The 21,159-nt window shown below is 43.7% G+C and overlaps 2 protein-coding genes across 7 annotated transcripts; one reads left to right on the top strand and one right to left on the bottom strand.

Moving 5' to 3' along the window:
* The first annotated feature begins 1,943 nt into the window (after positions 1-1,943).
* Positions 1,944-11,259, top strand: ROPN1L (rhophilin associated tail protein 1 like). 4 transcript variants are annotated; one of them, XM_038129360.1, is made up of 7 exons: positions 1,944-2,001; positions 3,942-4,091; positions 5,916-6,039; positions 6,209-6,370; positions 8,770-8,945; positions 9,786-9,872; positions 10,932-11,259. In XM_038129360.1, the coding sequence occupies exons 2-6, from the start codon at positions 3,961-3,963 to the stop codon at positions 9,847-9,849; spliced, it is 657 nt and encodes a 218-aa protein (XP_037985288.1). In that variant the 5' UTR covers positions 1,944-2,001; positions 3,942-3,960; the 3' UTR covers positions 9,850-9,872; positions 10,932-11,259. The 4 variants fall into 4 exon arrangements, with proteins under 4 accessions (XP_037985288.1, XP_037985290.1, XP_037985289.1 ...); XM_038129362.1 differs by having other exon boundaries at positions 10,518-11,259; XM_038129361.1 differs by having other exon boundaries at positions 9,954-11,259.
* A 152-nt stretch (positions 11,260-11,411) lies between these two features.
* Positions 11,412-19,538, bottom strand: SNRNP48 (small nuclear ribonucleoprotein U11/U12 subunit 48). 3 transcript variants are annotated; one of them, XM_038129356.1, is made up of 9 exons: positions 19,363-19,538; positions 19,176-19,289; positions 18,994-19,054; positions 18,173-18,247; positions 15,639-15,827; positions 14,526-14,647; positions 13,980-14,095; positions 12,626-12,801; positions 11,412-11,690 (listed from the first exon to the last, which is right to left on the bottom strand). In XM_038129356.1, the coding sequence occupies exons 1-9, from the start codon at positions 19,399-19,401 to the stop codon at positions 11,563-11,565; spliced, it is 1,020 nt and encodes a 339-aa protein (XP_037985284.1). In that variant the 5' UTR covers positions 19,402-19,538; the 3' UTR covers positions 11,412-11,562. The 3 variants fall into 3 exon arrangements, with proteins under 3 accessions (XP_037985284.1, XP_037985285.1, XP_037985286.1); XM_038129357.1 differs by having other exon boundaries at positions 12,626-12,790; XM_038129358.1 differs by having other exon boundaries at positions 12,626-12,787.
* Between the last annotated feature and the right edge of the window lie 1,621 nt (positions 19,539-21,159).

Genomic DNA, 21,159 nt, shown 5'->3' with positions numbered 1-21,159 from the left:
ATTGAATTCTATTCTGTAAGATCCTGCAGGATGTTTTCTTCATGTTTTTCTTGCTATAGTGTTCTTAAATGAGTAGATGCTTTAAAACAACTAAAGGATAGAAATGTATGTCATTATATGTCAGAGGTTTGCTGTTTTTATTAGTTACAGGAATGCAAAGTATTTTGAGGCCAAATAATTAGCCTGTAGTTTATGCTAAGTATTCCTGTTCTGTGAAAGATTAAACAGTTGATAAAATGTGTGCTTATTGCTTTCCAGAGCCCACCATTTTGTCTTTGTCCTGCATGGCCTTGCATGTTCATCAGCGGGGACATAATGTGGATTAAAAAGGCCTGGCTTCAGATAAGTTTGTGTGCTTCTGCTGCTTGGCCAAGCTAGCTGCTTGCCCTGTTTTGAGCATGTAGCACGCAAGTTTCTTTGGAGCAATGGCTTGAGAAGGCTTTCTGAAGTGAATAATCCTATTACCAAGTTTATTTGAGTGCTCAGGCGATGTACAGTCCATTTTAGAAGGTACAGGAGAGGTATTGCTTTGTAACCAAGAGATGTACTGGTGTCTTTACAGAGGATGCCAGTCATGTTACCTCTGGTGCTGTTTTTATCTGCAGTGGAAAGAAGACTTTGTGGCAGAGAGGGCACTTTGGTTCCTCACATTCTGGAGCAGTGGAAGAGCCCACACTGCCTCATGGTGTCAATTTGGACCAGCAGGTGCTGAGAAGCACCTGGCACTGGCTGTGCTGCTCTCCATGGTGGCAGACTCTCAGTGGTGCTGTTATCCTGAATGTCCAGGACTGTGGAGCCTGACCAGCAGAGGTTGATTGTGGCTGAGCTGTCCTTGGAACCAGCAGCTGCTGCGAGTAGAGGGAATTTTTGGGGATACATTGCCCTGTCTCTTTTTCAGCTTATTCAGCATTTCTCCACATTTCATCCAAGCCAGGAAAGGAGGTGTGAGGATACCAAAGGCAAGATGGACATGCCACCCTAACACTGCTCACCCAGTAGAGCATCCTTGTGGCCAGGGGACATGCAGGGACCAGCAGGCTACAGGGAACCCAGGCACCTGCAGGAACCAGCCTCCCAGCCATGGGCTCTGCCAACTATATGGGGCTAAGATGTTCACAGAATCAATCAAGTTGGAAAAGACGTCTGAGATCAAGACTAGCCTATGACTGAACACCACCCTAGCAATTGGACCATGGCACTAAGTGCCACATGCAGTCTTTCCTTAAACACCACCAGGGATGGTGATTCTACTGCCTCCCTGGATCGACCCTTCCACTGTCTAATTGCCCCTTCTGTGAAGAAATTCTTCTTAATGTCCAACCTAAATGCCTTAATGTCCCCTGCCACAGCTTAAAGACTGTGCTGTCTTACTCTGTCACTGGTTGCTTGGGAGAAGATGCCAACACTCACCTGCCTACAGCCTCCTTTCATGCAGTTGTAGAGTGCATGAATGCCAACACTCACCTGCCTACAGCCTCCTTTCATGCAGTGTAGAGTCTCAAGGTTACCCTTGAGACTCTTCTTCTCCAGGCTAAACAACCCCACCTTCCCCAGCTGTTCCTCACAGGACTTGTGCTCCAGGCCCTTGTCTAGCTTTGTCACCCTTCCCACACCCGCCAGCACCCTCCAGTTCCTCCCTGAATTGAGAGGACACAGGATTCGAGGTGTAGCCTCACCAGGGCCGTGTACAGGGGAAGAATCACCACTGCTGTTCCAGGCCGGGATGCCACTGGGCCTTTTTGGCCTCCTGGGCCCACTGCTGGCTCATGTCCAGCCGCTGTACCCTCCAGCCTACTCCGACCCATGTTGCAGGCTGCATTTGTGACTTTACGAATGGTAGGCTCAGTCCACTCATCAATGGTTTGGGCCTTTTCGAACGTTCGTACATAGTAGGGGCTGCTCTTGCCCTTTAAAGCTCCGCCATTAAGGTTTCCCCCGCCCAGCGCCCGCCCGGCCCGTCCCTCCGCGTTGCCGGGGCAGCGGGGCCGCGGAGCGGGGCAGGTGAGGGGCCGCGGCCGCCGCGGGAGTGTCGGGGCCGTGGGTGGCCCTGGGGCTCCCTCCGGCCTGCGAGGGGCCGCGCTGGGGCCGCTGCCCGCCGGCGGTGGCTCCCCACAGCTCGGGGCATATGGGCCGCGGGCACCCGTCCGCTCGTCTAGTCCCATCTGTATGCGGACACGCCTTGGCCTTGTTTCCTGAACACCTGGGGCTGGCTTGGGGTGCATGGAAGGAAAAAAAAAAAATAGAAAATTAGAGCTAACAGGAATTGAAAGTGATGAGCTGATCTTTGTCTCTAGCGAGAGTAACCCGTCGTGAAGGGGTGCAGAGGCTGCATGACTTAGCTGTGCTTTTCTTTGACCATTAGAGGTGTGTGTGTATAGATGTAGAGCAGGTTCCCTCCGAAAAGCAAAAAACCTTTTTTTCCTGTGAGGGAGACCGAGCACTGGCACAGGTTGCCCAGGGGTGTATGGAGTCTCCATCCTTGGAGATTCTTGGAACACACCTGGACATGGGTCTTTGGCACCCTGCGCATAGGTTGTGCAGGGGGTCACACCAGCTGACCTCCAAGAAGTCTCTGGCCACCTCTGTGAGACTCTGTGACTAATGGCTTACTGTAGAAAAGCAGCTGCATTTTTTTTTCTGATTTTATTTTTGTTCTTTTATTTGACTACTTCCCAAAGGTACATGCACACACAGCTGTATTCCTTCCTCAGAGTTTTTCTGTTGTCCTGAAATCCTCAGCTTTTTTGCCTTTGGCTTCAGTTCCTTAGCTAGAGCTGTGTTTTTGAATCATTACTGAAAGCACGTGACCGATGTGGTAATTTAATGTGCACTTTGAAGTCTGTTCCTGATGCAAATTGGCCGCATTGGAGTGATGAGAATGCTGTATCCTGTCTGCATTTCTCCATAAATAAAGTTCTAAATATGGTTTGATCCTCAAAGGAGCCTCGAGTCACAGCAGTTCCATTGCTCTATCGCTGACTTTTAATTTTTTTCTTTTCCGCTACAGGAAAATTCATGTGAGAAAGCTACCTGCCAGGTAGTCTTATCTTTAAAAAGTCTAAAGGGATAGGGAATTCTGTTACATTGATTCCTTTCTTAATGCTGTTGCTTTTACTGCTTCTCCTTTCTGCAAATAACCATTTTAGGTTCTTGTTGCTAAATCAACTTAAGCATGCCATAGTTTGTCCTGGAAATGATGAGGAGAGTTTCCCACTAAGTGTGCTCTATTGCTATGGGAGAAGGACCATACAGTAGCCTGTCTCTGACCCTTCCTTTGGATCCTGGGGAACAGGATTCCTTGCAACAAATGAGTTACATCCTGAATGAGACAGACACACCTGTAGAGCTGTATGAGCAAAGTGTGATATGCTTGCTGCACACATGAATGTTTTGTTTGTCACTGTAATTGTTTGATGTAAAATCTGTCATGAGCACAAATTAGTAACTTTTTGCTACAGAATTTTTGAATTCATAAACACAGTACAGACTTGGTCATCTGCATACTCTGGCATCTGTACAAAAATGCCAAGATTTTCCTTGGCATGCAGTAGTGAGTTGTCAATGTAGGTACCTTTCATGTTGGCATGTGTGGTGTGACTTGTCCGGACTGCCCACTTTACAAATTTTTGTTGTGGTAGGTTTGAGGAGAAAAATCAGTTTAAAACTATCTGAAGTCACCTGTTAAAAAAGTAGTTTTCCTCACTCCGCTGTGATTGGTGCCCAAGCTGCCATGTTTTACTTGGTATAGCCACAAAGGTTTTAGAGCCTAGAGCCACACAGAACTTGTCTGTTTACCCTTCCAAGTCTGTCAGCGCTCCAGAAGCCCCAGCTATCAAGTAGGACAGGAGGGAATCTGGGGACAGGCACTGTTCACTCCCATGTGCACACACAGTTTTACATTCACATTCTGCATCTGTGAACTGCTGTTTTATTTCTTTCAGGTCCTTGTGAGTGGACACCATGCCTCTTCGAGAAACCATGTTCTGTGCTCAGCAGATCAAAATCCCCCCGGAGCTACCCGATATTCTGAAGCAATTTACTAAAGCTGCTATTAGGACTCAGCCTTTTGACGTTTTGCAGTGGGCTGCTGCGTAAGTATGATGTTCACCTAACAACAGAGAGCTCTACATATGGACCCTCAAAACCTCCCTCTCGTCTTTATTGTATAGTGGACGTAGCTTTGAATATTGCATCAGCATATACATTGCATATACGCTTCTGTGTATTAATGCAGCATGCAAGCCTTTTAAAAATAGTGTGGTATTTTATTTATTTTCTGTTTCCTTGAGGTTTAGAGCTGGCTTACTTCTGAAATAGCTGGATTTCTATACAGAAAAATGCATCTTAATTTGCTTTCTGTTATTAGTTTTTCTACCTGAAAGACAAACTCTTTTTCCTTTTGGTTTAATTTTTCTTCTCTCATCTGAGATTCAGTCCTTGGAATTTAAAGGAAAAAAATAGACATTAGCTTTCTAATTCTTAAGCCTGGTTAGCTTTCTCTTCTTTCTTTCTGGGAAAAGTGCCTGAAAAATTGCACCTTTAAAGTGATAATCTGCATAATAAATCTCTTGCCATAAAGTTGATTTAGATGTTTAAATGTATCTCCTTTCACATTTTTTTTTCTTTTACTCAACTGCTCACTATAATTTTTTCCTGGCCTATGGTTTGTGTGGGCAAGCTCTTGAAAGGTATCTGTGAGATGTTCTCAGCTGGGGGGATTGGAAAACGTCTGTAAGGTGTGAGGGAGGGGAGGCTGTTAGCAGAAGCCAGGCTAGAGTCCGGCTTGTCTGGTACAAAGAAAATAATCTGAAGCTGAATTGTTACCACTGCAGTGTTGGAGAAAGCCAGCAGGACCACCTTAAAATGGTGTGGCCTTTCTTAGGAACGTGGTGGAGGTGAGGTGCGGCTACCTGGGGCCAGCGAGAGCAGGGGCAGCCCGGCACTGGCAAGGCCACGCCAGCGGCCAGCCCCGGTCTCTCCTAAACACTGCACAGCTCGGCGGGGGAGCCCCGCAGGTGGGAGGCGGCTGCTGCCGATTGCAGCCCCTCTTTCTGGAGCATTCTCCCGTGAACAGAGGGAGAGCAGAGCAAGATCTGTCCCTGGGAGCATGCAACGAAGAGCAAAGCTGTGGCTTCCCTCATACTGCTGATGTTGTAGTGCTTGTGCCTGTGAATAATCAGATGAGGAACTGGATCTGGCTGAAAAATAGCCCGGGTGTTATCTGTGCATGCATGCTGTGCATCTATTTCTATAGTCACGCTAATTCAGTTCTGGAGTGCTGCCTGCTGTGTATTTTAGCAGGTATTTGCACAGCGTGGGATAGCCTGGACATGGACAGGGATGACCAGGGCAGATGACGCAGGACAAGTGGAGAAACTTGTAAAGTAGATGCACCTGAATGAGAACTGAGTTTTCCTTGCACAATTCAGTTTGCTGGCCAGTTGAGGCAGAGGCAGCTCTTAAGGTTGACAGCCTTATAATTAAAAGGATGTGCATCCAATGCCCTTTATGCTCTGCTCTTAAATTTTATTTTGGAGTGGACAGAAATAGAAGAAATGCTGAGAAGAGAGTTGCAATGTGAATAGGCAGATGTACATTTTGGGTAGTGCACAAGGGGAATGTTAAACAGATAAGTCCTCAGGTTCATCAATCAAAAGAGCTGAATGTATCATGCACAAAATAAGTTAAATACCTTAAGAATTATTAGGGTGTAATGAAAAGGAGCAAGTAAAGTCTAAAGATTGTGGGTTTTGGGCACAGGAATATGGGAGTTGTGCATGTGGGCAGCTTACCACATGCTGCTGCTCCTGTGGGGGAGCCTGCAGGTTCTTACACTGAACTGTAAGAGCATTTACTTCTGTGCAGTTTGTAATGGCCATGGGCATTGAGGTGTGTTGCTCTTCCCATTCACTTAGGTATTTTTCAGCCTTATCTAAAGGTGAACCCCTTCCTGTGAAGGAGAGGCTCGAAATGCCATTAGCAGCAGGGAAAAAAGATGCTGGTTTGACCCCAGGACTTCTTAAGGTCTTGCACAAACAGGTACAAGCTGTTCTTTATCAAATGCACAATGCTGTTGAGGAATGCTGATGTGTTGGGGATGACTGGGGAGAGAGACTGTCAAGTATTTGAAGTATTTTGGGGAGACACTGTGTTCTTAAATTCTTTGGGTTTTGGAATTCTTATTGTGGTACCATTATTTTGTTCAAAGCTTTCTTCCAAAGGCATGGTGACCATTGCAGAACTGAGGGAAAAATGGAAGCATTTGGGCTTGCCAGAGGAGCAGCTGGAAGCTATTCTGCAATTGGACAGTTTTGGCGAGCAGGTGGAATGGATGAAGTTTCTGGCACTTGGGTGCAGCGTGCTTGGTGGGGTACGTTCACAGCCGGAGCCCTCATGTCCAAACACAAGTGGTTGCCTAGGATCCATATACAAGATAGACCACAGAACAATTGATGCAGATGGATTTGGGGAATGGTGATTGCTTTTGCAGCAGCTGGTAAAGTGGCTTGCGTGTTTACTTATGTTCATTATCAGATTTTGGTCCGGGGAACTTAACCAGAAGGATGGCTAAGTCCTCGGTAGAAGAACAAGTGTGTCTGCAGGGAGCTTGTACTGTGTGAGAGAGGATGATGGAGGAATGATGCTGACGGCATCAGTGTAAATGTCCATGAAGGAGAACTGAAGGGAGAAATTAAAGAACCAATTTTTAATTGATTGTGTAGCAAATTAAATTTTCTCAGCAGCACTTAATGTTACTACAGCTGCACTTAATTCTTTTAATGTCAGTAATAAAATCTCCACAGAGCATTTCAACAGAATGAAAGATTATAAAATGCATTAAGCTGATGTTCTTATAAGTATAATACTTCTAATGATTTCTACAGTAGGGAAGAAGAGGTACTAAAAAGAAAATATATGTGAAATAATATTTTGTGAATGTTGCAGTATCTGGAAGCCCTGAATGTTAACCTGGCCTGGCGATGCAACTGTGCAATTGTCTGTCTGTCTATCCATCTGTCTGTCCATATGTCTGTCTTTATTTCAAATTGGTATGTCTTGATTCCAGTCTCCCTCCCAAAATGATCTTGTCATTTGGGTCTTTTCTTCATTTGAAAATATTAACAGCAGCATTACTTATCTAAAAAACAACAACCCCTCTCCTGCAAAAAAACACCAAATAAACCAAAACCAAAAATGGAGTCACAGGAACATCATTCTGATGGAGCTAGACAGACTGAATTTCACCATCTCACCATCCTTTTGGATATTAAGTGAATTATTTGATTTCAGTACTACATAATGAAACCTAGATCTCAGTTTCCTAAACAAGAGAGAAAGACATACACGAGAAATTTATATTCATTTCCTGCAGCTGTAAATTGTGTTCACAGTCAAACAGGGTCACGGTTGAGATACAAGAGTAGAAAAATATGAACTTCTTAAGAGCACCAGTTTGCAGTATCTTTTTTTAAAGCATCAATGCATTTTTACAAAAGCCTTTACAAAAGGAGAAACGACCATACAGGTTAAATTGTCTTTCAAAGTTGGCAAAATGGATATGAATAACTTTGCTGTATTGTGAGAGAGAGACTGTGGCAGTTTGGGGTGGCAGGACCAGAAAGGGCAGTAGAGGGGTCGCCAAATGCAAAATGTAGAGTTGGCCAACATAGAGTCAGCTGCCTCTCTTTTCCCTGAGAAGCCTTCCAGGGGAGGAGATACATTAAGTAAAACAGTTAAAGGATTATAAGATGACACTTCTCTGGCCTGTGTTCTTAAACAGATAATTTATTTAAGTATTGCTATTCTACTGTTAGGAAATACTGTCTTTTTACATAGACATTGCTTGCTTGTTAATGAAAACGTAAGAGTAAATTTTGAAAAAAGTTGCAGTGAAAAATAATAAGACTTAAGTTAAAGAAAGCCTGTGTGGGTTTGGTTTTGTCCTTTTATATTTTGGATATATATGGTGCATGTGGTTTTACTTGTTTGTTTCTTTAATGGCATCCAGTTCATTCTTTGACCGAATGAAACTCAATGCTGAATTTTTCCACACTTTTCCTGATACAGCTCAGCATGCATAGGGCACTGGATTGTCAACACCATATTAAAGGAAGAATTTTTTCAAAATATATTTGGAACTAATAATTTGAGGCATGTGTTTTAAAGGTAACTCAGATGTTATTGGCCTTTTACTAAACTGAAATATTCTTTAAATGCTTTTTGCCTCAGTGCTTTTTCTACTGCCTATTAAAATGGAACTTGCATAGAGATAGGGGAAACAGTAAATAGCCAAAATATAATCTAAAAATTATATAATAGAATATCATAATAAAATCACCAAACCTATATTTATTTTCTGGGGGTTGTAGACTTATCTGTCTTAACTGCTGCTGAGAATTCATTTAGAACCATTGAGGTAATATACACACACAAGAAGATCTTTTACTAGATACAGTGATGTTGGAGCTTTTACAGTAGCAGAACAGAGCAACTTGGTCCTAAAGGAGAGAGATTACCCTAAGCAATCTTTAACCATCACAAGATTCTGGTATTTTTTACTCCTGTCTCTACTAGAACTGCATTTTTGTTTCTATCCTTGGACCTGCACTAGAGAGTAAATTTGGAGTTTAAAGCCAGGCAATGATGGTAACACCTTCATCTCATTTACCCTCCCTTTTAATGGCTTACAATGTGGATTTTGCCATGATGTGCAAGGATGTTCATGGCTCTGATACTTTTCCTTTCATTTCTTGCTGGAATCCCCTGCAGTCCTTACTGAGTTCAATGAAACAGGCCTGTGAGATCCTAACAAGAGACCCAGAAGGCGGAGCAGCTCGAATTCCCTTCGAAACATTCTCGTTTCTTTATTCGTATTTGGCCAGTATTGATGGAGAGATATCAGAGACAGAAATTAATGCATTCCTCGATGGAATTAAAGAACAAGCGTAAGTAAAAATCTGTGCAAAGAATTTTAATGTATCAATTGCCCCTGGGTTCTCCATAAGCCTTTAATTTCAGGTGAATAGTCCATTTTCTTTTGCGCATAGCCGTGATGACAGGAGTAAGGATTGACTGAGATTGTATCAAAAATATGCAGAGTTATTTTTTGACAACTTTAGCGTTTGCACTGTTAAAAGATAAATTGTTATTTATCCATCTTTCTCTGAAATACTGAAGTCTCTGTAGGGTGGTATAATTTTCCCTGGAGGAAGCTATTATATACAGGCTTGTAACATCTGCATATTCCTGCTTCTGGAACCAGCAGCATCTTCTGGGCTGTTTCTTTGATTGAACATAGATCTTAGATCAGAGAAAGAGGCTGGGAGTTCTCTCATTGTATCCATAGTCACACATAGGTCACACAAAATGCACTTACACCAATTAAAAAAGATCTGTAACAGGCTTGTACTCCACCTGTTACCTGTGTAGCATGTTTGCATACAGATACTTAACTGTTCCCACCATCTCTCTGGAACTGTTCTTTCTGTGCATGGTGGGCTGACACAACCTCAGAGGCGCTACCACCATCGCTGCTGGGCTCAGCCCTGGCCAGCTGTCCTGGAGCTGTCTGGCATTGGCTCTCTAGAACATGGGGGAAGCTTCTCTCAGAAGCTCACAGAAGGCACTTCTGTGACCCCTACCTGCCCCCCCGAAAAACATTGCCATGCAAACTCCATATGCTGTCTTCTTGCATTTCATATAGCCCTAAATTGTATCTTTTCCAACACACTAGGATTTACTATGTGAAAGTGCCATTTCAAAAATTTTGGTTTATTCCTTTCCAGGGACAAACACTCTGGCATGGTGCTGATCAGACACTTCCTGCCATACTCCTTCATATTTTATTGATCAACTTTACTCTTCAGCATGAGGTGAGAGGAAAAATAAAAGAAGGAATAAATAAGTTCAAGAAAATAATTTGTGTTCAAAGTACCATAATTTGCACATTTCAGAACAACATGATCCTCTTCTCTGGCGTTTCCTTTTCTTTGTCCTGCTCTTGAGATGGCCCTTCAGGGCATGTTCATTGAACAATCCATGGTTATATTGTTCTCCAGCCTCTCAGATACTGATGGCCACCCCTAGGGTGCGATGCCTTCACTCATCTGCTTATATTGAATTGAGCTAAAGTTGTTTTGTTACTGAGCTTCCTACTGATTGATAACTGATTAAGTAAAACATGGAATTGAGTTAAGCCAGGGCAGCTGTAGGCAGCTGTAACTGGAGCATTTCTCATTATGTTTCTGGTAGCTCTGACTTCGACTCTGGCACAAATACAGCTGGTCCTCGGACTACCTTGTCTGCCTGGACATGCTCTATTTAAACTGTTTTACCAGAAAGAACTTAATGAGAACCCTGTGGCTCAGCTGGTAGACAAAACGAATGCAAGGACTACAGTGGTTCCATATTGTTTTCCCTCTTAATTAGAACCCTTTCAGAATTTAAATACCTTTTTTCATTTTTGGATAAACTTGACTAAATAAAGATGTTTTAAAATATATTTTGTTTTCTGACAGGTAAAGCTACCACATCTGTCACCTAGGCAAGGAATACCTGACACAGAGTTGTTTGGTTAGACTGCTGTAGCAGATATAGAAGCCTGAATCCATCAAAACTACACCAAATATTTACTCACAGATAATCACACTTAATTGCAGAAATAACTGAGGTATGAAAGAGGATACTAGAGGCTACTAGACAGGAGCAACATGAAGTGCCCTCTCTTGGCACATAAAACAAACAAAAGTATTAAAGTATTTTAGGAAAGATGGATCTTGTTCTCTTATAGTTGTTGAGGCAAGAAGCTTGGCTGATGGTGACCTTGCTGAAGCAGATTGTGTGAGGAATTAACAGAACTGGACATCCTTAATATCTATCTACATGCTTTAAGTCTGTTTTATCAACCTGTATCACAAACATTTGTATGTTAGTCCACAGGATGGGAAGTCTTCCTAGTTATCGCTGGAAGGAAATGCACCTGCTGTTTGAATATGGTACTCAGCAATATTCCAGGTGTCCTTGGTGCCTCCCTGCTAGCTTCTTTGGAAAGCTACATTCTCATCACCTTTGCCAGATGATATTGATCCGAATTTTCTTCAAGCATGAGCTTGGGAACGCTAACTTTTGTGTTACTGTCCATTTAACACCAGCTGCAGTTGAAGAAGATGTTTTATCCTGCTGGAGAACTCTGCAATCTGCCCTCTGGTACATGCTGTAGGTAGGCAATGTCACCTAGAGGTAACAGTGTTAGGTAGGAAGGGGAGCTCTCTTCATGCATTCCCTGTTTGTAACTGATCAGGACTCCAGGGATTAGCTCTGTTCTATATCCACTATTTACGGGCCAGCAAGGCCAGTAAGTACAACCTCTCATAAATTTTATTCTTCAGACTTGTGAGAATAACTCAAATACATGAGAGATCAATATAATTTATTAACAGATGTATAAATATTACAGATTTACACATTATCTGAAATATACTGCTTCCATCCTGACAAACTGTAGCACTTTTTTGTCTCCAAGCAGCACAGGTCTGATGCAACACCAATATTATGTGCACACCTTTACTCTCTTGGGCAAAACAGCAGTAACAATAGTTCTTGTGGAAGTTGTTTTGAACAGATGACAAACAAAACCATCAGGTTCTTGTTTCTACTTTCTTCTTTTATGACTGTAATACTTGTCTTCATCCCTGCAACAAAAACATAAACATTGTGTGGGCTGTTGGGCTCAGAGTGAGAGTCTGAAGAGAAAAAAAAACCTTGGAAAATGGAAAGCTCTCATTAAATGTAGTCATGTCCTCCTCTAAGGAATGAAAGTAAACTGCTTTTAGACAGTTTATTTTCCATGCTGCTTTAATCAAGCCTTGTCATGCAGTGCCAGAGTGGCAATTAGTTTAGGATGAATGGCATCACAGTGTAATGAAGCCAGCTTTGAGACAAGCCATCACTGCCATCCACGCAGTTATGTAATGCATTTACCCAAACACAAGGGGCAAGGCAGCATTTCTTCTGCACAACAGTCCTCATGTCTGCTCAAACACAGGTCCCACACACCTGCAGTCCTGCAGATGTAAATATGTCTTTGGTGATGGTGTTAAAAGGTGTGGCCTAGATGTTTTCTTTTGCTGAATTTTATGTCCAGAAGTACTGAAGAGCAACAGCATTGTTTTGAAGCATCTAATATGGAACGGTTAATGTATGCATACTAGTGAAACAAATAATACTATTTATTAAGATCTAGAGCAAACTAGAGCAGAAATCATCATCAGACATGACAGGCACTTAGTTGTGGATGAGAAACATACTGTCCCTTTAACCATATTGATCAAGGAGTAAAATCAACAGCCTGTTACAGTACTGTTGCAGCCCTCCATGCATGCTGCAGAAAGTGCCACCTTTCAGATATGACAGTAAATTCTGAAGTCTGGATCACAGTTTGTGATCTCACACTATGTTTTGTTTAGTATTAGTAGCCTCAAACCACTGACTTGTCATACTGCACATGAGGTTAGCCTAGCTTTTTAACTGGATTAGACATGCTCAACCTCTGCACTAAATTCTAACAGAAAATGGCTACAGCTGCCTGATTTGGAAGCAGGAGTCAGCTGTCACTGTTTCTGCTCACCTCTCTCTTTTTCTCCGAGAGTCTCTGTCTTTGCCTCTCTCACGACTCCTCCTGCGTTTACTTGGACTCCTGCTGGTGTCTCTCCTGTGTCTCGCGCACTCTGTATCCTTACTGCTTCCCCCAGACTGCCGCGAGTCCACCGAAGCTGACCGCCTGTCTTCCCTTCTGAAAATAAACTTAAGCAATTTTAATCAATAAAAACAGTTTCACAGTCATTGTTTCCAGTACCAGTTTTGTAATATAGTGACATACTACTGACGTAAGACAGAAGACATATCTTTTATTAAGCCTATCTCTCTAAGAAATACAATACCTCCCAAAAGAGGCCCAAAGTCCATGTACATATCTCAGCACTCTATTTAGTCCAATTATTTCCTATGAACACTGCTCCTTAACACCTCTGCTTGTGAAACAGGAGGCAGTAGAAGGGTTCACTCTGTTTTGCTTCAAATCTTTAACTCTTCAATCACCTGCCTTAAGCTGCAACCTACAGCTGGAGAACCCAAGTCCTGATCTGACAGAATCACCAAATTGTTAGGGTTGGAAGCGACCTCTTGAGATCTTCTAATCCCCTCCCCTTGCCAAAGCAGGGTCACCTAGAGCAGGTTACACAGGAATGCATCCAGGTGGGTTTTGAATTTCTCTAGACAGGGAGACTCCAGGATCTCCCTGGGCAGATTGTTCTAGTGCTCTGCCACCCAGTCATCTTCATTTTAATGCTGGGAACAGAGTATCACTTTCTAGCGTGTTTTGAAAACATTCTCCTATTAAAGACCTGCTGAAGAGGCACAAATAGGCAATCACTAGGTCATGACTCCATGTTTACTTCAGTGACAAACAGTTGGAAGGGTGTGCAGTGTTGCTTGACACAGCAGAAATATGTTTAGCTAAAACACCCTCCCAATTAGCACAGCAGCATTTGCAGGAGTAAGAACTGTAAAGCCTCCCCATCTTTACTATGTTATGGAAACCTTTACTCTGAGGTGTAATATATCTAGCACATGTCATGTGGTAGGGAAGGGTAAGAAATTGTGTACTTGTATTTCTAAGTGTCCTTCTGTACCCAGCTAAATTTGGGCACAGAGGGAGCACTATTCATCCCCCAGCTCCACCAGAAACTACCTGTTCAGCTGAATCACTTGCAACTAACCTACTTACCTCTGAAAGAAAGATACTTATTAATTTTTCTCCATCCTTCATGCAGGCAGAGTTTCTCAAGCAAGACTTAACAGAACTAGTATAAAATAAACCATGCATGTGACTCAGATAATGTTGTTATGTGCTATTAGAAGAAGGTGGTAAGGTAAAATTACAATCTGCTTCATGCCTGAAGAAGCTGTCAGCTGTGGCATACCTTCCTGAAGACTTTGACTTCCCTCCTTCACCTATCTCTGCATTATCCAACCTGTTCTCCTCCTGCCACTGATTGCTGAGTTCTTCCATATGCACACCAATCACATCCCGAATCACCTGGAGATTAAGATACGTTGAAAACAAACGTGTCATGGTACTGCCTGAACTAGCACTAAACAAACTGTAAACGTCTCAAAAAAACCCTAACCTCACAAAAATCTCCCCCAAACCCTGTACATCAGATGTTTGAATGGAAAGTCTTATTTGCAGAAAAATGTTTGAGCATAAATTTAAATAGCAGCATTTTATGATAGTGAGCTATATCTTGCTGACATTTTCACATTCAAATCTTAGAAGTTGGAAATGCTCATTATTTGTAACTTGCTGCAACAAACCAAAAACATTCCTCTACAGTTTGCAACAATAACAAAGCAGGATACAGAAGAAGCAGAGAAAGACACATTATTTGTCTTTGAAAAAGTATAGAATTGTTTATGCTGATATAAAATAAGCACTTTTGTGCAAAATAGTTTTTTTTTTCCCCCACCTCAGTGTAGGACTTCTTTGTTATATGAACATTCTTAGCTCTGTATGACTGTCGCCGCCTTTTGTAATCTCGCATTTCAGCCAGAATTTCAAGATGGGACTTCGGACCTTTCTGACTATCATCTAGCAAAAAATTGGGAGTAAAACAAACGGTCATTAGCAGCATGTTAGCATCTGCAGGTATGCAGGCCTAGTAAGTTCAGGAACATAACATAATTGTGCTCTTTCTCAAGTTCTTCCTGTATTTAGTAACTATGGTGAATTTATCTCAAGCTTCCTCCTCCAACGTTCTTGCTGGCTGTTTACACCCAAGTAAAAAGCCACCAAGCAAATGCTGTTATGTGATCTCAGTCTCCAAACTGTGATCCACACCAATATACAGGCTTGTGACTTGGTCAAAGGCTTTCTAAATACGAGTCATGTTTTCACAGCCAGTATTACAGTAAGACAGAGAATGAGAAAGCCAGATTCTGTTAAAAAGTTATTTGCATAGATGACAAGCACTGTCACACCTCCTAGGCACAGCAGGGCCTGCACGGTGACACAGATGCTTTTGCTGCACTTGGTACAGTTACAAACTGGAATGACTCAACAGCAATGAGAGGTCCCAGACCAACACCAAAGTATGTTGCTCAAGAGCTCCACCTGGATGACTGCCAACCTCTCCTGTTCAGCTTTTACTCTTAAGCAATCTTTAATCTCATCCTTACAGCAAATAACTGTTCCAAGCTGCACAGTACACTGGCAACATTAAGCAACCTGAAGTCAGCTGCAGCAAAGACAGAAGATCCATCCACTGAGATACACACAATATGTGTGCCAAGGACAGAGCACTGAGGCTTCCCCAGAAGGTAAACATCATAAAGGACACCAAACTAGCATTTTTTGATCCCTGATCTTTGTTGTAGCTTTTAAAAACAGTATGGTCTCCACAAAAAAAAAAAAAAACAAAACAAAACAAAACAAAACAAAAAAAAAAAAAACCAAAAAAAAAAAAAAAACCAAAACCAAAAAACAACCACAATTAATTCTGTTTGGATAGCAACAAAACTCATGTAACTGGACAAACTGAAAATTCTGAGCCATAAATTCAACAACAGATCATTCTTCAAACCTTGAGTGATTTTTGCTGCTAAATCCACAAAGAGATCACTGTCATTTTCCGTTATCTGGGACCTGGACCTCTGTTTCTTTGTCTCCTCAACAACGTAATCGTAAAGAGCAAGGCGGTCAGCTTGGGTCAGGTCACAGGTGAAACGCTTGTGGTTTTGAGGAACTTCTATGGGCAGTAATGAGTAAGAACCTGGAGGTTGGACACAGAGCTGTTACTTGTAAAGCAGCATAACTATGCAGGAAAATATCAAGAAGCTCAACAAACAAACAATGCAGTAAACTCCCAGGCTGTTTTCATCCTTCCCCTATGTATCTGTAAGAAATTCCAATCTTCTTAATTTGAAGAAGATTTGAAAAGATAAAAACTGCTCAAAGATCCCTCCCAAGCCCCCCTCAGGCTGTAAAAACCCTCTTGATTGCTTACACAGATACAGTTTTCATATGCCACAAAGGAATTGTACTAGATTAGATTGAAATGACCTCAATAATTTCCCATGAGTTTCAGCTCTTGACTTACAAGCTAAATGAAGAGAGGCTGCAGCTCTACCTTGTAGATTTATCTTACTCCTAAAATGTTATGTAAAGTGCTAGCTGCAAAATACCTGCTCTGCCAACAAGAATGAAAGCTTCTAGGAGACTAGATAACCAAGAACTGTGAAAATCAGTCTCACCCACCCTGTCACCTTCTCTACAGAGCTTTTATAACAGACTGACACAGAAATTTATAGCTAAAAGTACTACAAAGGCACTTTCAAAGTGCTCCAGAGCAGATAACTGACTTAAAGCTATGGAAACAAAGACAATGCCTGAACACTCTTCTTTCCCATTCCCCAGTTAAAACACACATGCCTCCAAAGAAATTAATCCAGTCTCAATCCATTGCAACAGCAGTTAAGTGACTTCCACAAAGATACAGGATGCAATCCTCTAGGACATTGCCAGCAAAACACCATTTGAATCAAAAACTTTTATTTTTCCAGCAACCATTGATCTGACCTCCATAATCATGCTTCCCCCAACACAATCCCACACATCTCCAGGCAGACAGCAGAGCCAACACCTAAGAAGGGTGTATGCAACAACAGCAAACCTAGAGCTTCTCCAGATTACTCAGCTCTTAATGGAAGCTGGGCAATCTTTCACATCCTGCTATCACTAGACACCAAAGAAGAGGAACTACAGTAACTCTACAAACTAACCTAAAATACAAAATTTCATCATTACTGTACTTGGAACCTAAACCAGAACTGTTCTAGCATGAACAAATGAATTTAAACACAAAACCTAGAAGTCTCTTTTTAAAATGCACTGTTCTTACAGCATTACAGAAGTCCATAAAAATGCACTGATAATTACATGCTTGTGATTTTAGAAGAATTACACAACTTGTGATTGAGACAAATTTTTGTTTTCAACAATGTAGCTATGCTAATATTCTAAATATGGTTAGAATTGAAAAAAAGAAAACAAAGAAAGAAAATCTCTTCCTTTGAGACAGTGAGTCAAAAAGGAAATTTACAATGAAAAATTATTTTTCATTTGTTTCTGTTGCCAAAGCCTTTACAAATCTTACAACAGGCCAAGTTGTCACAATGAAAACCACCGATCCAGTTTTAGTGTTATCCTGAGAAAAAGGCAAGCTTGCAGGGAAATCTGGGCAGTGAACACTGGCATCTAGTGGCTCACTGGTGCACCTTTGCAATGAACCACTCTGCAAAGGGTTTATTTGCTGCTTCTCTACTTGGATGTGGTTGTGTCAAATCAATGAGTTGCCACTTCCCTTCAGAGGCAATGCACCTGACATGCTCAAAACACAGTGCTCATCCTGGGAAATCTTCCCAAGGAACTGTCCATTAAGCCTCTATTTGCTATGCCAGAAAAACAAAACATGAAAAGCTGTCCAAGCAAGTGCTGCTGTATTTCACTGTCAGAAAAGTTGCAGTGTTACTTCCCCTTCTGCCTATATATGTTTAACAAACCAAACTCTACAGAGAGCAAGTGTTCTTTCAGGTGTTGCAGTAACTCCTCAACCATACACTAAAGCTCTACAGATTCTACAGGGAGCCCTATTTTTCTACTTGATCTAAATCTGAACCTTCAAAGACTCCATCCTAGCCTGGTCCCCTGTCTGGTCACAAAACCCATCAAAAAATGAAATGTAAAGGAATTAGTGAGCTTGGAGCAGTGACAAAGGACAACATTGCATTTGCAAATGTGCCAGCATAGTTCTTAAACAACTTCTTAGTTCAGTCTTGAACCAGTCCAACATAGTAACACACGTGTTGTTTGGTTTTTTTCTGTCCTGAAAACAATAAGATATAAGGGCACAACAGGCTCAAAGTGTCTCATCTATTTGCCCCAAGTATAGAAAGTAATCATGCTCCAAGATGTGCAGGGGAAGGAATATTAAAAATAAATGAAGTGAAATTCCTCACAGCAGTTCTAAGTGGAATGAAGGAAGCAGCAAGGAGGGAGACAAGGGCAGCTCTCCACAGGAGGCTGGTGAAATCACATCAGTATTTGCTTGCTCCTTACCTTCACTGTAGCCTGCACCTTCCTTTGCACTTTGGGCTCTAGCCTGCTTAACAATGTGAAACTGTAGATCTTTATCTGCAGGCAGAGAAGAAAATCAAATCATACCACTTTTACATCAAGTTGTTGAGTACTTGATTGGGTTACTCTTTATTCCCCAACCTCTATTGTGAGACTTATGGTATGGTGCAGAACATCATTGTTTCATTCATGCACAAGCGGACATTTGAACTAAAATTGTAATTTTCATATATTACATATTTGAAATGAGGGGAGAAAATTAAGGGAAAAAAATGTATTTCTGGTTTACAACGATATGGAAAAAGAAATGTATGTATATTGCTCTCTGTACCATTGCTTTATCTCCAAATTCGACAGACATCTTCCCCACCTTCTAAGCATTCATTTTAATATACTTTCTGCATTTGATGCAAGAGTGAGGACTGAGAACATAAAAAGAAACTCCTAAGAGGACAAAAGTGATCCTCCTTGGATTTTAGGGCGAAAATATAAAAGCGATCTACAGAGTAGAATTACACAGTGATAGAAGCATAAAAACAGTAAATTAAGGCAAATTGCAAATTACAATTTGAGAAGACTAAGCTACTGATTGAAACACTCAAGATTTTTAGGTCTTGGGGAGTTTACAGCTGCCAAGGCAGCGGAGGTGTGCTACCGTGAGGACCCGGACTCCTTAGTCCCACATCTCGGTCTCTTCCCCGGGATCTCCCCATCGCCCCTCATCCTCTGCACCTCCCGGGGGTCCCTCCTCAGCCCCAGCCGTGTGTGCCGCCCCGTCAGGCGGAGCCCCCGCTGCCGCTCACCCATGGCGATGGCGGGAACCTTCAGGTTTTCGTAGAAAAAGCTGGAGTCGTACATCTCGGCCTGCGGGACCAAAGGGCTCGGTCAAGGCCCGGCCCGGGGCCGCAGAGCGGTGGTGGCAGCCCAGGCGCGCCCAGGGCAGCAGCGCCAGCCCCGTGCCCCGCTTCCCGAGCCGCGCTCCCACCTCCTCCTCGGCGGAGTATCCCATCCTGCGGAGCCGGCAGGACGCCGCGTGCCTCTCCAGCGACGCGCGGGGGACACGGTGATGGACGTCGTAGGGGCACAGCACCCACTCCACCTGCGAGGAGACACGGGTCAGCCCCGCCACGCCGGCCCCGCCGCCCTGCCCCGCGCAGCCCCCGCCGCCTCACCGGGTCCCCGCCGAGCCACACGGCGCCGGCAGCCGCCATGGCCGGGCCGCGCAGCCCCGTGACCGCGGAGGGGCGGCCCCGGCGCCGCGTTCGCTGAGGGCGCTCCCGCCTCACAGCGGGCGGCACCCGGCCCTGCAGGGTGTGCGGAGGGGTATGAGGCGAGATTTGCCTTTTGTTTTTTGAAATTAGTATCCGGTAGCTGGACAGTTACGATTTATCAGTTGCATTGTGAGCATCGGATGATTGTTTAGAATTTTAAGAAATAGGGAAGACAATCCCAAGGTGGGTGGGCTGTCCGGACGAGAGCCACCAGGAGCAAAGTCAGCGGGGCTGAGCAGTAACTGGGGACTGTAATCCCGGCAGTGGGCGATCGCGACCGCCGACTCACTGGCCGCCTACTCAGAACAGACCCCCGGCTCAGATGGAGGGCAGGGCCGCGCCGCGCACTGATAAACATGGGCAGCGACAGACACAGCCAGCAGATGGGAGTTGAGTAGCAATTCACACAGTTACGTAATTTGCAACCAATGAATGCTGCTGCCTTTGCTTGTTGAAATGTGTAAATAGCGTGGCGTTCCGGCAGCCGTGTGCGGGTCACCCCCGGCTGGCTGCCGGGCGCGGACGGGAAGGAACCCCGGCAATGGCGCGGTGCCTCAGGGCCGCGGGCGCCGCCTGCCGGCGGGAGGCCGCGGGGACAGCCCCGCCGCGCCCTGCCCCGAGGGGCGGCGGCTTTGCCTTCCCCGCGCTCTGCCTGGCTGCCCGCCGGCCTCCCCAAGCGCTGCTCTCCTGGGCTTAGGGAGGCGCCAAAGCGCTGCCCCTGGTCGTGGCGGGGCAGGAGGAGCATCAGTCCCCCCGTCGCCATCCAGGCCCTGAGGCCCGATTCCGTCTTGCAACACGAGGAATGTGGTGCGAGATGACAGCAGGCGCTCCAGCAGGCTCCTGCCGCAGGATCGTGAGAGGATCCCCAAGGAGCAGGAGATGCAGGCAGAAGCAGGATGGGTTTGTCCCGCCGTGGAGCACAGGGGTGTTGTCAGTGTGAGGGGAGCTGCATGGCTGCACAGGGACACTCCAGGGGTCCTGCCCAGTACTTGGCCTTAATTCTGAGAGCATTTTGCTGAGGGGCTGAGGGAGAAATAGGGCTCAATCAGACTGTAAGGCAGGATGAGGAAAGAAGGACTATCTTAAGGGATAGATTTCACATGATTGACATTTGTGCTTGCCTATTTGTTTCTGAAAAGCACACAAGTGGATGGAAGAGTGGGTCTGTCAAGGCAGAGTGGGGGGAGGCAGTGTGACATATGCAGCTGCCAGAATGACTTTTGTACATCTGCTTTTCGTTAGCAGATTACAGCCCTTCCCTGCACAGCGAATTTGAGACTCAGCTGGGATTTTAGCCCTTTGAGAGATTTGATGCCTCTAGCTACATTTGCCTGGGGATCTTTGACATCACATGATACAGAATACTTGTCTTCCCAGCTGCCCTTGCATTTTCATCCATGCTGTACTGAAGTACACTCACTAGCATTAACACATTTTATCAAAAGAGTACTGAGAAAAGCTGTGCAAAACTATTTTGACCATCTCCACTGGAAAAAAAAATATTAAAAATTATGAAAGTCGAGTTCAACAAAGTATCCAAGCAGATTTAAGACTAAAGATTAAGCAAAAAATTGATTTTGTTTATTTATAAATTAAATTGATAAGAATTAGGGTAGATGTTTTGTTCAGCCAAACAACAACATTTTGAATGATTCAAAATTATCTTAGGGGATTGTTTGCCTCTAAGAAACCCCAGTT

The sequence above is a fragment of the Motacilla alba genome, chromosome 2, assembly GCF_015832195.1.
Source record: "Motacilla alba alba isolate MOTALB_02 chromosome 2, Motacilla_alba_V1.0_pri, whole genome shotgun sequence".
NCBI lineage: Eukaryota > Metazoa > Chordata > Aves > Passeriformes > Motacillidae > Motacilla > Motacilla alba.
The sequence above is the reverse complement of the archived record's forward strand: the minus strand, read 5'-3'. Positions and strand labels throughout refer to the sequence as shown.

Bases quoted from the DNA above. Each gene is read 5' to 3' on its own strand.
- SNRNP48 (XM_038129356.1), bottom strand. From the start codon at position 19,401: ATGGCGGCTGCCGGCGCCGTGTGGCTCGGCGGGGACCCG. The intron at 14,096-14,525 runs GTGGGGGAAAAA...CTTAATCTCCAG, and splicing joins CAAAGAAGTCCTACACTGAG to GTGATTCGGGATGTGATTGG. The intron at 12,802-13,979 runs GTATGCCACAGC...AAATTGCTTAAG, and splicing joins AAGTCAAAGTCTTCAGGAAG to TTTATTTTCAGAAGGGAAGA.
- ROPN1L (XM_038129360.1), top strand. From the start codon at position 3,961: ATGCCTCTTCGAGAAACCATGTTCTGTGCTCAGCAGATCAAAATCCCC. The intron at 6,040-6,208 runs GTACAAGCTGTT...TTTTGTTCAAAG, and splicing joins TTAAGGTCTTGCACAAACAG to CTTTCTTCCAAAGGCATGGT. The intron at 6,371-8,769 runs GTACGTTCACAG...AATCCCCTGCAG, and splicing joins GGTGCAGCGTGCTTGGTGGG to TCCTTACTGAGTTCAATGAA.